General features: G+C 56.7%; 1 protein-coding gene across 1 annotated transcript; it reads left to right on the top strand.

Moving 5' to 3' along the window:
• The first annotated feature begins 830 nt into the window (after positions 1-830).
• Positions 831-10,945, top strand: BHLHE23 (basic helix-loop-helix family member e23). Its single transcript, XM_028828699.2, has 2 exons — positions 831-2,731; positions 6,569-10,945. The coding sequence occupies exon 1, from the start codon at positions 1,027-1,029 to the stop codon at positions 1,750-1,752; it is 726 nt and encodes a 241-aa protein (XP_028684532.2). The 5' UTR covers positions 831-1,026; the 3' UTR covers positions 1,753-2,731; positions 6,569-10,945.
• Positions 10,946-15,748: the final 4,803 nt, after the last annotated feature.

Raw genomic sequence — 15,748 nt, 5'->3', positions numbered from 1 at the left:
CCCACCTGGGAGAAGCGCTGGGGTCCTCGTCTTCATGTGGGGTTGCAAGAGCACTGAAAAGGCAAGTCCGAGGCTGGCCACATTCCCATGCATTGTGGTTGGACCCCAGGGGATTGGAAGCTCCGGGAAAGCCCACCAAGCCCCACGCGTTTCACTGATAGATGCCCAGGAAGCGACTGGCAGGGAGGAGGCCGTCCTGCAGCTCACAGAGCCCCCCACCCCACCCCGCCGCCCGGGGAGCTCCAGGCCGCGCTGCCCTCCACCTTCCTCCCCTCCCCTGCCTGCAACGCTCGTGGCGTTTTTCAACAGGTTCTAGAAACTCCCTCTTACTCCGCCCCTCAAGCCTGGCCACAGGGCGCCCCGAGTGGGGAGTGAGCAGGCTCCGGGTACACGCTGCGCCGCGGCTGGACTACAGCGCCCACGACCCCGACCCCGACCCGAAGCGGCCCCTCAGCGGGACAGGGTGTTGGCGCTGGTGCTGGTGCTACTGCTGCCCGCCCCCTGCTCTGGCCCCTGCGTGTCGCCGGGAACTCCTGCGCTAGGGTCGGACTCAAAGACTGACCAAGGCAGGTGCCCACGTGGGACGCGTGCGTTTGGTGCGGAATCCCCAGGGCGGCCGGAGGTGGCAGCCGGGGCGTGGAGAAGCAAGTAGGAACGCTCCAGGACCCCGCCGCCCCGCGCCGCCCCTCTCCAGAGCCTCTACCCCCGGCCTATCAGCCTGCAGCGCTGGTGGAGCCCAGCTCCGGGAAGAGGCGCTCACCCGGTCCCCCCTGATTGGACAGCAGCGAAGTCCCACCGGGCGCCTCCGCGGCTTAAAACCGAAACGGGGGCGAGTGGGCGGTAGAGCCCGCCCCCTGCGCACCGCGGCTGGGAGGCAGAGGAGGTGGGAGAGAAGGAAGAGGCGGAGGAGGCAGCGGGCTCCGAGGCTCTGGGACTCGCAGGCAGGCCGGACCGACGCGCAGAGCCGGGAGCCGCATCGCAGCTGCAGCGGCGGGCTCGGGCGGGCCTCGGGGGTGGTTCACCCGCATGAGCATCCGCCCACCCGGCGAGCCTCCGAGCCCAGGCGGCGCGGCCATGGCCGAGCTCAAGTCGCTGTCGGGGGACGCGTACCTGGCACTGAGCCACGGCTACGCGGCGGCAGCTGCGGGTCTCGCCTACGGGGCGGCGCGAGGTCCCGAAGCGGCCCGCGGCTACGGCGCTCCGGGCCCCGGCGGCGATCTACCAGCGGCGCCCGCACCTGGCGCCCCAGCTCCGGCGGCGGAGAGCAGCGGCGAACAGAGCGGCGACGAGGACGACGCCTTCGAGCAGCGGCGGCGGCGGCGCGGGCCGGGGGGCGCTGGGGACGGGCGGCGGCGGCCGCGAGAGCAGCGGTCCCTGCGGCTCAGCATCAACGCTCGCGAGCGGCGGCGCATGCACGACCTAAACGACGCGCTGGACGGGCTGCGGGCAGTCATCCCCTATGCGCACAGCCCGTCGGTGCGCAAGCTCTCCAAGATCGCCACGCTGCTGCTCGCCAAGAACTACATCCTCATGCAGGCGCAGGCTCTGGACGAGATGCGGCGCCTGGTGGCCTTCCTCAACCAGGGCCAGGGCCTGGCTGCGCCCGTGGCCGCCGCGCCCTTGACGCCCTTCGGCCAGGCCACCGTGTGTCCCTTCTCGGCGGGCGCTGCGCTGGGGCCCTGCCCTGACAAGTGCGCCGCCTTCTCCGGGACGCCCTCCGCCCTTTGCAAACACTGTCACGAGAAGCCGTGACCGCGCGGGCCCGCGCCCCTCCCGCACGCGTCCTCCGATCTCCCCTGTGACTGTCGCTCTGCCCGGACAGGAAAGGCCTGGAGGGACCCTGCAGACAGGGAGGAGGCGGCCCGACCTCGCTTCCAGCCTGTGCGCGGCGAACAGTTTGGCGCAGCGGGAAGCGCCAAAGCCATCGGGACGCGTGATTGAACTCCGGAGCCGGACGCTATGCTCTGCGCCCCGGAACTCGTGGCACCCACTGGGCATTGTCGGGACCCAGCAAGTCTAGGAACGGGGTGGGTACAGCATTCTTCGGGCACTGCCGTTCGCCCCTAAAAGAAGACCACCGCAGCGTCCCAGGGCCGCGGCGAGGACCGGCACTTGTCAGATTCCGGACAGGAGGTCCTGACCTGAGGCGCACGGAGGGTGGAGACTAAGCAAAGTCGGACTTAGTGGCTCGTGATCCTCTCGCCGTGGGCCTCGCGCTCCCGCTCCAGTCGGCCCTTCGTGCTAAACTGCAGGGCAGTGCTCTGTTCCCGAGGACGCGCGTGGCCGGCACCTCCCACCTCGGTGACTCCGCGACTCCGCAGCCCTGAGGAGAGCCCACGATGGCCGTTTGCAGAGGAGCTAGACCGCGGGCGCAGGAAGACCCCAGGCGAAGAGCTTTCGGCCTTTTCCAAGTAGGAGTTTGTTCTATTTATTTGGGAAGTGGACATCGGCGCTGGCTGCCTCGAAGTCTGCGGGATTTGTCCCCTAAACGTCCCCTGGCCTCCCGCACCGCCGCCGTCCCCTGCCCGGGACGTCCGCGCGGTGGAGTCGGATGGAGACCGCCTTGCGGGCCCTCTGCCTCGGAGGGCTGCGTGGAGGAGGGTCCTAACAGCCCGCGCCCTACTTAACCCTGGACGGTCAGGGGAGGGCCCCGTCGTCTAGCCCTGGTGTCCAGCAAAGCCCCCTCCCCATCGATGCCCTCGCGCTTCGGAGGGAGGAGGCCGGGCTACGGGTGAGTACGCTGCTGCGGGCCCCGCGCCCCCCGGATGCGAACGGAGATGCGCTGCGCAACTCCCAGCTCTGCCACCATCCGGGGTCCAGGGAGCCGGGCAGGGCGCCCCCGGGGACCCAGCTGTCCGCGCTTGTTTGCGGCCGCGCGCGCCGCAGTATCCGGCTTTATTAACCCAATTTCCTAGGCTGTCGGTAATGCCAAGGGGAGAGGGCCGGCGCCCTGCAACGCGCCTGTCTACAGCGTTTAACTTTAATTAATGCATTCCAGAAGGCCTTCTGTACTTGTAAAATGAAGTGTATGGTTAAGTCTTATTCATAAAGACATATGCCTAATACTGGTTTCTGCTAATTTCCACTTTTATTTCATTGTCTTTTTTTCCCCCCTCTAACGGACTAATATCAGTTTTGCACATTCGAAAAGCTGAGTGCCAGACAACGTTTTTCCCCTTTTAGATAAAGTGGGAAAGCTGGAAACTCAAATGTCATTCACTTCTAGGACATTTCAACGTGATCTTAAATAAATTACCTGCTTATCAGAATTCGAAACAGGGGTATTTATTCTGGTTAAAATCAGAGACATTGGTACGTCATTTATATTCAGAGTAAAGCATTTTATTTCCATTTATTTTATAAAAATAATATGGTTAAATTTTAATATCAAGTGAAATGGTGTTCATTTGTAGCTGAATTCACCATAATTTCATTTTTCAGAGAATTGTGTCCACTCTAAACCAGAGCCTGAAGAGTCTCTGAGATGCTAAAACTGATCCAAAAGCAACCACTTATTATAGCAAATATGTGAAATCATAAGGAAAAGGGCAGAGGAAAAAAAATCTCTCTTTCCCTCTTTGGGTGGAGAATAAGTTTATGAAAGAACCACTTCACTAATCAAAAATTATTCCGATAATTTAATTTAAATAAAAATTCAAGTTACATTTAAACTTTTCTGTACATGACAAAGCTGTTTTTCTACTGTTCTACAAAAGTCTGCATGCGTCTCACTTGGCCTGAGCAGAGAATAGTGTTTCAGAGAAGAATTAGCTCGCCTTCTCTGCAGTGGCTGCTCGTGAAGCCACCTGGGCTATCTCGGTGCCATTTGGCCTTTCTCAGGTTTGCCCAAGGATCTTCTCATTCCAAGACAGCCGTCCACAGCCCGTGTGCCCACATCTGGCACACAGCAAAATAGAACCCACGCGGGTGCCTGTGCAAGCCCATGGCTCCCGAGAAACGTGGGGGTCTGCTCGTCTTTTCTCTGACGGCTGTGCTCCTGCAGGTGTGTTGAGAATGGCTGGGGATCACCCAGAAAGAACTTCACCATCACCACCCACCAGGAGCCACCCTTCCCCCAACACTCAGGGAAGAATCGAACACGAAGGAGCTTTTCAAGACACTCACCCTGTTTTTGTTTTGTTTTGTTTTGTTTTTAAGACAGAGTTTCGCTCCATCACGGAGACTGGAGTGCAGTGGCACAATCTTGGCTTGGCTCACTGCAGCCTCTGCCTCCCAGGTTCACGTGATTCTCCTGCCTCAGCCTCCCTAGTAGGTGGGACTACAGATGTGTGCCACCACGCCTGGCTAATTTTTGTATTTTTTCATAGAGATGGGGCTTCACCATGTTGGCCAGGCTGGTCTTGAACTCCTGACCTCAAGTGGTCTGCCTGCCTCGGCCTCCCAAGTAAGTGCTGGGATTATAGGCTGAGCCATCAGGTCTGGCTAAGATGCTTACCTTTAGATTCCTCCTAGTTGGAGATGTGCAGACCGTGGGAGGTGGAAGGCCACGTCCCCAGAACCGAGATGTTCACATATGCAGGCTGTGGAAGGTGGGAAGCCACGTCCCCAGAACCAAGGTGTTCACACCACCCCCGTGACCAGTGTTGCTGCACGTAGAGAATGTGGTCGTGTGTAGAATTTTACATTTTCAAGTGGCCATATTAAAAAAGGAAATAGAAGCAGTGAAATTATTTTTATTGATAACTTAATACTTATCCCAACACATCCAAAATACAATGTCAGTGTGTCATCAGTATTTAAAATTATTCAATGTTTTACTTTCTTGGCACTAAGTCTTCAAGTTCCAGCATGCGTTTTGCCCTTAAAGCCCAGCTCTGTTCATACCAGCCATGTTTCAATGCGTTTCAGTGTTCAGTGATCACGTGTGGTTTGGCAGCCTCGGGTTTTGCAGCTCTCGGCTGTGAAAATGCCAAGCATACAAAGTGCTCCTTGCTTCTTTCTCTGTTTAATAATAACCGGGAAATGCCGTGGACTCAGGGAGTCCATTCTAGAACTGGGCAAATAGGAAATGCCCCATCCTTATTTTTCTTCCAATCCTAATTCACCGAGCCTTTCTCCAAAGTACAGGCTGGGGCTGGGGCTGGGGCTGGGGCTGGGGCTGGGGCAGGGGCATGGGCCGGCGGCAGGAAAGGCAGAGGCTGTACCCACTGAGTCACTGGGTCCACACGCCCTTCCAGCCTCACACATGCCAACCACACCCAAGCCTAGGAAACAGGAGACAGCAGATTACAAGGCGAACTCCCCAAAGTCAGTCCACTGTGGTGACTGCCTCGGGTCCTCCAGCCCTGCCAAGGGGTTTGTCTGGGAGCCATGCTGCCTTCTTCCTCCTGTAGCCACAGAGTAAAGGTATGGGCCCTGCTGGCTGCTGCTTGAGCGACTCACAGAATTTTTTTTTTTTTTTTTTTTTTTGAGACGGAGTCTCACTCTGTTGCCCAGGCTGAACTGCAGTGATGTGATCTCTGCTCACTGCAACCTCTGCCTCCTGGGTTCAAGCTATTCTTCTGCTTCACCTCCTGAGTAACTGAGATTATAGACGAGTGCCACCACACTTGGCTAATTTGTGTGTTTTTAGTAGAGGCGTCATTTTGCCATGTTGCCCAGGCTGGTCTTAAAGTCCTGACCTCAAGTGATCCACCTGCCTCAGCCTCCCAAAGTGCTGGGATTACAGGCATGAGCCACCACACCTGGCCAAGACCCATTCTCTTGATGGCTTGGCCTCTCTTTGGAAAGGGGTCCTTTTGTGAAGCCTAGTTTGTGGAAGCTTGGGACAGGCTTCTCCGAGCCCAGTGGCTCTGTAAGAGTCCCTCGCTGGGGTCAGGAGACGCAGATTGCCTGACTAGGTCCCACTTGTGTCTTCATGCACTGATGGCCATGCCTGCTCCCTTGCTCCCCAAGGACTCTCTAGCTTGCTGGGTAAAAATAGAGGGCCCAGCAGGTTAAAAAACAAACAAGGGGTTCACAGGGCCTCTCCTTTTTTCATTTCTTAAAGAGACAGACGCTTCTCCTGCATTTCCGCACGTTTGGATGCCCCGTGGTCAGTATACCTCAGACAAGGCAGCCCTTAAAATGCAGTTTCCTGCCTGAAACCAAGGTGCCCTGGACTTTGCCACCTCCTGGGTGAGGCACCGTGGCCCTAGCACTTTTGGTTCCAATGGTGCCCAGTGTGTTACAAAGAGCTTTGCTTCCCCCAGTTAAGAAATTCACTCACCTGAAACTGCATCCCTGGTTTTCAGTAACAGGCAATTGGCCTCGTATCTCAGGGCAGAACTGCCCCAGCTCCAGCTCCACCCTAGGACCTGTCCGGTGCCACTGGGTCCATCCAGCCCACAGAAGTTCATGCACAGACCCTGGTCGACCAGGCACGCTGGCTTCCAACAGCTTCCTTTAGCTGATAATTTCATCCCAACGATGGGATTTTTTTTTCATGAGCGCAGCTGTCACTAGACTCGTTGGGGAACTTTGTTTTACCTTATGGTTAAGCCAATGACCAGCCGCCTGCTTTACAGACGCTTACGTTACCAAATGCGCGTGTCTGTTTCCCTTGCAGGAGGGGAACATGAGAAGAGGCACCTCTTCGTGAAGGACAAACACCGTTCTCCTGAAAGGATGGGTGAAATGCACAAACGGTCTCCAACCCCAAAGTCACTCTGGCTTCCCCATCGCTCTCCGAAGACCTCCTGTTGGAACCAGCCGCCAGAGGCTCCTCAACCCTGGTTAATCCAGCAGAGTGATTACAGCAATTTTCTAATGTGAATTTGCTTGTGATATGTTTTTAGTCTTTAATCGCTTTTGGCATCCCATTTGAAGAGATGGAAATAGAGGGATTTGTGATGTATTAAATTATTTCTCCAACAATTACCTCTTTGAACTCATAACCCTGGATCCTGTGTTCCAATACTCCAACCAAAGTCTGTTTCGTAAAATTAGAAAGTTGATGTGCGTTTGCAAATTTAATCCCAAAGGGACAAAACCTGTGCTACCCCGAATGCAGAAAAGGTTCAAACAATTAGCAAAGTCACCTTTGATTCAACTGTTTTACTTGTTGTAAAAAGTGATTTATGCTGTATTATTTCCAATCTGACGTGCCTGAGGCACATTTACTCACATAAATGTATAAAAGCTGTTGTGTAGTAGCTGAATGGGGAGACAGTCAGAATTATCCTCGAAGTTAACATAAGAGGAGGAGCCCCTCTGAGGGGCATGGATGGAAGGGGGTCTCTGAGCACACCAGTGTGCATTCTCCTGTCTCTGTATTTCCCTGGTGTGTCTTTGCCCAGGCATCTGTGGGCATCCTCTGAGAGCCGCCCTCGCAGGCAAGCTGCCCCTGCGTGCGTTTCTGGGGGCCATGGTGGTCAGAAACAGCGCAGAGCGGCACACGGGCCTGCCAATGGTCTCTGTTGCCCTAGACACACACGGCCAGCACGCGTGCCTGCCCCACCTGGGGCCCCAGGGGACGGGACCATGATCTTGGCTAAAGTGCGCCTCAGAGAATGTCTACACCTCTTCCTAGCCAGCCTCGTTTTGCCTCCAAGCTGGGTTTTGTCAAAAGTAATGAGCCCACAGTCAGTTGCTCCCCTGGGACCCCCTGATTCGCCCTGACGTGAGGCCAATCTCCCCATGCACGTGGGTGGCCCTTGCTGTCCTAATGAGGCCTCCACCAGTCCGGATCTGTGGCCGCAAACCCCGAGACACAGACAGGACCCACGGTGCTCTCTGATGGCCACAAGGCATCTGACAGGACGCATTTTTGTCGCCGTTGTCCAGAGCCTCTACGCGCTCTTGGCATCTGGAGCTGCTTCCGGCCCCCAGCACTTCCTGCTTTCCGACCACAGATAACACCAAAGCTACCAAAGTTACAGGGTCAAACAGTCTCTGCGTTTCATGCACGGAAACAAAACCATCGTCCACAGCCAGCAGACTCCTGGGGCATTGCGTCCCGGTGGGTCCACGTAATGCAAACTGGTGGGAGACTCCTCGCAAGGGTGTTCCGTCCATGAACACACCCACAGCTTTAGGGACTGGGATTCCGAAACCCACCGACCATGAGCCAGTGAGTGCCAACAGGCCCAGGCTGCTGGTGGAAGAAACAGAGGGGAGAAACTTGTTCTCCAGACCCCACACTAACCAAGCCCCTGGGCAGAACCATCCCACCTGCCAGAGAGTGTCCCCATGGCCCTCAGCTGAGAAGTTGGTGAAGCCCTCGCTTTCATTTCAAGCACTACAGACAAACGGGAAGGTGTTCATTTCACATTCAGGAATCTGAGTTTCCAAAATAAGCATCTTCACCTACTGCCAGGAGGAGAAAAGCACGCCCCTGCTTTTACTCTGGATCCACCCTCAGGGTGGTGGCCTCAGCGGTGTGTCCAGAATGAGCAGATGCATCCAAAGCCATCTGCTCTCCTGCCCTCTACCTTAGCAGCTTCCAGAGCGCTAACAGAAGGAAAAGCATTGGGCTTGTTCTCCCCTGTTCCCCCTCCCCTTCCCCTCCCGCCGCCTCCTCCTCCTCTCTCAATGTTCTCTGCAGAAGATGAGGTGCTTCTGCAGTGCACCCCCTCTTGTCTGAGTAGCTCTGCTCCCCTAACCATCAACCCATGCTTTTAAAAATATCCCAAATGTATAGTGAGTCTCAAGCCCCTGGTCACTGGTTTCATCTGGCTTGTGGGAGGCCTGGCGGGTCTGGAAAGAAAAGACTGGCTTTGGTGGGGCAACTGACCGCCTGTCGTCAGCCTAGTCTCGAGACAGGCAGACATCAGATGGGGCAAAAATTATCTCTGCCCAAGTGTGTTACCCAAACTTGTGTTTGTGTCTGTGTATGTGTGTCTGTGTGTGCTGTATGTGTGTGTCCATGTGGTGTGCCTGTGTGGACACGTGTGAATATATGATGTGTGTGTGCATGCGTCCATATGTGGTGTGTGTGTGTCTGCATATGGGTGGTGTGTGTGCGTGCATCTGGTGGTGTGCATATGTGTGCACGTGTGTGATGTGTGTGCATGCATGTGGTGGTGTGCACGTGTGTGCACGTGTGTGATGTGTGTGCATGCATGTGGTGGTGTGCACGTGTGTGCACGTGTGTGATGTGTGTGCATGCATGTGGTGGTGTGCACGTGTGTGCACGTGTGTGATGTGTGTGCATGCATGTGGTGGTGTGCATGTGTGTGCACGTGTGTGATGTGTGTGCATGCATGTGGTGTGCATGTGTGTGCACGTGTGTGATGTGTGTGCATGCATGTGGGGTGTGCATATGTGCGGTGTGTGCATGCATGTGGGGGGTGTGCATATGTGTGGTGTGTCTTCATGCATGTGCAGTGTGTGTGCATGTGTGAGGTGTGTGTGCATGTGTGAGGTGTGTGTGCATGCATGCAGGGTGTGTGTATGTGTGTGCATATGTGTGGTGTATGTGTATGCATGTGGGGGTGTGCATATGTGTGGTGTGTGCATGCATGGGGGTGTGCATATGTGTGGGGATGTGTACTTGCATGTGGGGTGTGTGTGCATATGTGTGGTATGTCTGCATGTATATGCAGTGTGTGTGCATGTGTGAGTGCATGCATGTGGTGTGTGTGCATGCATGCAGGGTGTGTGTATGTGTGCACGTATGTGTGGTGTGTGTGCATGCATGAGTGTGCACGTGTGTGGCATGTGTGCATACATGTGGGGGTGTGTATGCATGTGTGAGGTGTGTGCATGCATGTTGGGTGCTTTCATGTGTGTGCATGCATGTGGGGTGTGTGCACGTGCGTGCATATATAAGCATGTTTGTGGTGTGGTGTTGCATACAGCTCTCTTTCTGTGTGGGTTTCCAGCCCCCTCGCCTTCATCCTCTTACAGCACAACCCTGACCTGCCAGGACAGCCCTGCTGCCCCCACTTCCCTCCGCCCCCAGCCCGGAGAGATCTCTGGGGCCCTCCTTCCCTTTCTGTCGAGTTTGCCTTGTGTGTTTCACCGAGGTGAGATGGGAGCCACCATTCTAATTCCCAGGACACAGCCCTTTCAGTCTTAAAACCTGGAAAGCCCTGGCAAATAGAATGAGTTGGGTGCCCCAGAGGTCAGGTCCTGTAACCCTTTCTGGAAGGAGAAGAGAGAGTCAGAGCTTTGGAGGTTCCCGGGCTGTCCCCACCGATGAGTGTGCCCATCGAAGGGGTGAGCATAGAGAGGGAAGGGAAGATGGGAGCAGGCCAGTGTGTCCTCATTGCCCGGCAGGAAGGCTGCGTGGCACCCAGGGCACACCCCACTCGCAGATGTCACAGCCAGAGGCACATGGAGCCTCCCTGAACCCAGACACAGAGGAGGGCGAGGAAAAGGGAGGATGGCGGCCTGTCCTCGGTGTGGGGGTCCTTCGGCCATGGCTCCCTTCAGGCTTTCTCCCCCCCAGAAGGGAAACTGGGGCGAACACCACAGCCGGCCTCGGGTCACTCCAGGGCAGGCTTTGCTATCAAACGAGTGTTTTTTTTAACATTTCCGTTTTCAGAGCCTTTTGAAATGGAAGCTGTGGACTGGAGACAACAGGCCTGTGAGATTCCATTGACCATTTTTTCAGGAGAAACCTTAGGCTGGGAGAGAAGGTTACTCTTTCCAAAGCACCAAAGCTCAGATTTAAAACTTGACTGTCAGGCTGGGCGCGGTGGCTCATACCTGTAATCCCAACACTTTGGGAGGCCAAGGCAGACAGATCACCTGAGGTCAGGAGTTCAAGACCGGCCTGGCCAACATGGCAAAACCAGTCTCTACTGAAAATACAAGAAAAAAATTAGCCGGGCATGGTGTGCACCCATAGTCCCAGCTACTCTGGAGGCTGAGGCAGGAGAATCGCTTGAACTGGGGAGGCAGAGGTTGCAGTGAGCCGAGATCGTGGCCATTGCACTCCAGCCTGGGCGACAAAGCAAGACTTCATCTCAAAAAATATTAAAAATAAAATTAAACTTTACTGTCAGTCCCCGAGGCCACAGCTGTGCCCACTGCAGCATCGCCCCAAGACACACAGTGTAGAGATGTGGCCCGAGACCAAAGAGCATCTCGTGGCTATGGCCTGGAGGAAATGGGGTGTCAGCCCGGGAGAAACGCCTGAGCCTCACACAGGGTGGGGTCACCTCTGCCTCATGGCTGTTCCGGAAGGTGGGCGAGAGCGTTCAGTGCAGACCGGAGGCGGAGGAAGGGCCGGTGCATGAGGTGGCAGCCACCTAGTCAGGATGGGAATGGCGGAATATGGCGAATATTGGCTCTGCAGAAAGGGATTAAGAACTAGGTTGGTGGGGCGGGGGTTCCATCCCCTGAGCCTCAGTCACTTCCTGGGTCCCAATATTTTACCCCTGGAAGCCTCCACCTGACCCGCCCTGCTCAGCCAGCAGCTGGGCCTCCTGGGCCATCAGATTTGACAAGAGGAAGAAGGGGGGCTTCCTGCAAGGGCCGGGAGTCCGAGGTGGGGCATGGGGGGGGTTGGCACCTTTCAGTGAGCATGGGTGTGGCAAGTCGGCTCTGATTTTCTGCTTAATGAGGCTTAAAAGGTAACTTTGAGGGGACATGGCTCCCCCAAACCTGCTGGTTATCAGTGAGGGACGCGTCTCCGGCACAGGTGGTGGTGATGCTGTGGCTAATTGATATTGTGTGGGAATGCAGCTGTGCGGACAGAGGAGGGGACGGGGACAGACGGACTCTCCAGGAGGCAGTGTCACTAAGCAGCCTCTATACAGCCTGCGGCAGCAAACTGTGTTGTGGAAAGAGGACGCTCCCCACACCTTGCCCCAATCATGTAGCTGAACAGGTGTTTCCAAAATAATTACAAATGAACAGACGCACTCAGAGGCTGGCGTGCTGGGGAGGGAGGGGCGTGTCCAGGGCCCTGCTGCTGTCCAGACACACTGCCTGGCAGGCTGAGGGTAAGGTCTCCACCTGGGCTCCAGCCTTGGCATTGTGCCCCTGTCCTTGGCAAACTCCATGCCAGGTGGCCGGCTGAGGGCTGCACCTGCAGGCTGGCCCTGGCTCCCCTCACCCGTCTGGCCACCTTCTCTGCTGGGGAATGACCGTCATTGAACCGCATCCTGAGGGTTAAGGGGGGACCTCCCCACTCCAGGCCCACATGGGCACTGCATCAGCGTCAGCTGCAGTCCCACAGACGCAGCAGCCTCCAACCAGACCAGAGTCACGCGGCTCCACGCGTATGGTCGTGATGCAGGCACCACAGCCCTTCACTAAAGAGCAGCAGCCGGAAGGGGCAGGTGCAGCAAGTTCTCGCTTGAAGAGTCTGCAGTGGAGGAAACGTGGGGCAGCTCCTCCGGGCGGCAGTGAATTCCCTCGAAGGCGATTGTTTTCTTTCTCCTGTTGTGGTGAAATATGCATCACCTGGAGCTCACCGTGGTAACCGTTTTTAAGTGTATGGTTCGGTGGCATGAAGGACACGCAGTGTGGCACAGCCAGCGTCACGCTCCATGTCCAGGACTTTGCTATGATTTGATCATTTGTCTTGTATATTGAGGTATAATTTATGTACAGTAGCATTCACCCTTCTGAGACACCACGGCCGCGTGGCCCCCACCAGTCGAGACAAAGAACACTGCATCACCCCAAAGGTCCTGCTGTGGCCCCAGTCCCAGCCCCTGGGATCCCTGGCTTGTGTTCTGTCCCGAGTTCTGCCTTTTCCAGAATGTCATATAAACGGAGTCACGGGATTGGGGCCTTCGAGTCTGTCTTCCTTCCCTCCCCATGACCCGGACTGACAATCCGCTCTGGGGAGTTGAGGAGCTGCAGGAGGTGCTTCCGTGAACCCCGGCGCGGCCAGGCCAGGAGTTGCTGTCATTCTTATTCTGCTGCCCCACTGGGGCTCTCACTGAAGCTCTGAAAGTCATATACTGCCTTGATTTTTGCAGGAGGAGCCCTGCATGAGCCTTTGTGACGTGAAAGAGACATTTGGGGAATGAAGTGATTGGCCTGGCCTTAATCTTGCTGGAAAGATCCACGGACCTGCCTGCAGTTCTGGGCCACTGAGCACGGCACACGGAGAATCCACAGTGCGATGCGTGCTTGGCAGCCCTTCGGAAGCAGCCCAGCTGTCTCCCACATTTCCAGAAACACTTCTCCAGATTCCAGCCGCAACGCAGCACACCGAGCGCCGGGTTGACGGGTGGAGACAGGCAAGGGGAGTGAGTTGGTCAGGCACGCACGGGCGAAGGGAAGGCTGCGTGGCGTGGAAAGGCCTGGGGTGCTGGGGGCTGAGGCCCTTGCAGGACTGACAGATTGAAACAGCAGCAATGGTCTGGAGGGGACGCCAGGGAGGCCCCTGTGAGCTCAGCCCCCAGGGCTGCTGCTAAGCTGCCTGTCACTTGGCATTAACCTGGAGACGTCCCCAGCCCTGACTGCAAACACTGCAGAATATAAACCAGTCACGAAACGGCTATGCGATCTTGCAATAAACCAGCAAATGAGAAAGGACCAGACTAGCAGCTCCTGATGTGGAATGGGCCCAGCCAGAGACACGTTTTACAGTTCTTTGTCTCTAGAAGGTGCAACACGGCGGGTGGGTTTTCCTACTCGGATCTTGTCTCAAATTTTTCTCTTGTATGTCTTGATGGACAGGCCTTTAATAGACAAAGCAGGTTTAGGGTGCTCCCACCAGGGGAAGTCACGATGTCAAGACATCAGCACCCCAAACGGAGCCTGGTGCATTGCTCCCAGCCACCTCCCAGGCCGGGCCCAGACACAGCGGGGCTGTCTCCACAAGCCCACATTCCTAATCCCCCTCTAGGCAGCTCAGTTATCTGTCGGGCACTGTGGGATGTTATGGATAAGCTCTGATTATATTTCCCCCGTAACACCCTAAGTCAATCTTCGCAATTTTCATTTTGCCGAGATTTAATGTAGATTGTGCCCTGTTGTTGACTCCCATTTTAATCCAAAATCGCTCATTAAATGGAGACCAGCAGGCGTCGGTGGGTGAGGCCTGTGGGCTGAGCCTTGGCCAAGAGAGACCAGAGCAAGTTCCAGATGGACAGAAGCAGCTGCCCTCGTTACGTGCTGGGCGCTAATCTGAAACGCTGACCCGCTTCTCTGCACATTACGGTTATTAAATGCAACCAAAATTCCAGGGATAACGTGGTCCCTGGATGCCTCTGGACCAGGAGCCTGCCTGGGGCTGCACTCCTGCCTCAGAACCTCAATGGGAGGAGGACAGGCAGGTCTGCACAGAAGCGGCTGTCCAGCCCCAGGGTCTGCTACAGGCAAAGGCCCCCGACTCGGTACCCACGGACAAAGCCCGCCTGGAAACCGCTGGGATTCCCTGCCCACCTGGCTGAACACCCCCAGCTGGGGTGCCAGATTCAGAAACAGTAACTAGGTCCCAAGTATTGCATGGGGCATATTTACCCTACAAATGTATTTATAGTCATCTGAAACTCGAAGTTAACTGGGGGCATCCCGTTTTCTTACTTGCTACATCTGGTCTCCCTCCCCTGCGTCCCAGCCTCCCCTGCCTCCAGCTTGTCCTGCTCCCAGCCTCCCCTGCTCCCAGCCTCCCCTGCCTCCCAGCCTCCCCTGCTCCCAGCCTCCCCTGCCTCCCAGCCTCCCCTGCTCCCAGCCTCCCCTGCCTCCCAGCCTCCCCTGCTCCCAGCCTCCCCTGCCTCCCAGCCTCCCCTGCTCCCAGCCTCCCCTGCCTCCAACTTCTCCTGCTCCCAGCCTCCTCTGCTTCCAGCCTCCTCTGCTCCTAGCCTCCCCTGCTCCCAGCCTCCCCTGTCTCCCAGCCTCCCCTGCTCCCACCCTCTGCCTGCCTCCCAGCCTCCCCTGCTCCCAGCCTCCCCTGCTCCCAGCCTCTGCCTGCCTCCCAGCCTTCCCTGCATCCCAGCCTCCCCTGCTCCCAGCCTCCTCTGCTCCCAGCCTCCCCTGCCTCCCAGCCTCCCCTGCTCCCAGCCTCCCCTGCCTCCAACTTCTCCTGCTCCCAGCCTCCTCTGCTTCCAGCCTCCTCTGCTCCTAGCCTCCCCTGCTCCCAGCCTCCCCTGTCTCCCAGCCTCCCCTGCTCCCACCCTCTGCCTGCCTCCCAGCCTCCCCTGCTCCCAGCCTCCCCTGCTCCCAGCCTCTGCCTGCCTCCCAGCCTTCCCTGCATCCCAGCCTCCCCTGCTCCCAGCCTCCTCTGCTCCCAGCCTCCCCTGTCTCCCAGCCTCCCCTGCTCCCACCCTCTGCCTGCCTCCCAGCCTCCCCTGCTCCCAGCCTCCCCTGCCACACTAACCAGGTAAACTCCTGCAGCTGCCAGCACCTTAGATGCTGTTGCAGTTATTAAATGCAACCAAAATTCCAGGAGTGACCTTGCCCTGCTGCCCCTTCCTCCAAAGGATGATGTAAACACCTTTCCAGTGAGTTTCCTGGGGGCAGGACTGGCTACAGAATTTGCAGTCCCGGCACAAAATGAAAATATGGGGACCTTGTTCCAAAGCTGTCAAGGATTTCAATATGGCGACTTCGGAGAATTAAACCAAGCACAGGTCCCTGCTCATCACAGGGCCCTGGGCAGCTGCTCAGGGCATGCACGGTGAAGCCAGCCATGCCTGGGGAGGAGAGGGGTGTACCTCGAACCCCAGTCAGCCTGCACAGCAAGCTGGGCCCATGAAAAACCCACTTCTTACCACCCTCCTCTTCCTCCATCCCTCTCGGCCCCTTCATCCCAGTACCCAACGGTCACATCCATATATGTGTGCACACGTCTGCACACACACCCTGGGGCACACACTTCCACACTTCCATCTGGACA

This window comes from Macaca mulatta, chromosome 10 (genome assembly GCF_049350105.2).
Source record: "Macaca mulatta isolate MMU2019108-1 chromosome 10, T2T-MMU8v2.0, whole genome shotgun sequence".
NCBI lineage: Eukaryota > Metazoa > Chordata > Mammalia > Primates > Cercopithecidae > Macaca > Macaca mulatta.
Note: the sequence above shows the minus strand (reverse complement) of the source record. Positions and strands in the feature narration are given on the sequence as shown.

Excerpts from the sequence above, each read along its gene's own strand:
- BHLHE23 (XM_028828699.2), top strand. The coding sequence starts at position 1,027 with ATGAGCATCCGCCCACCCGGCGAGCCTCCGAGCCCAGGCGGCGCGGCC.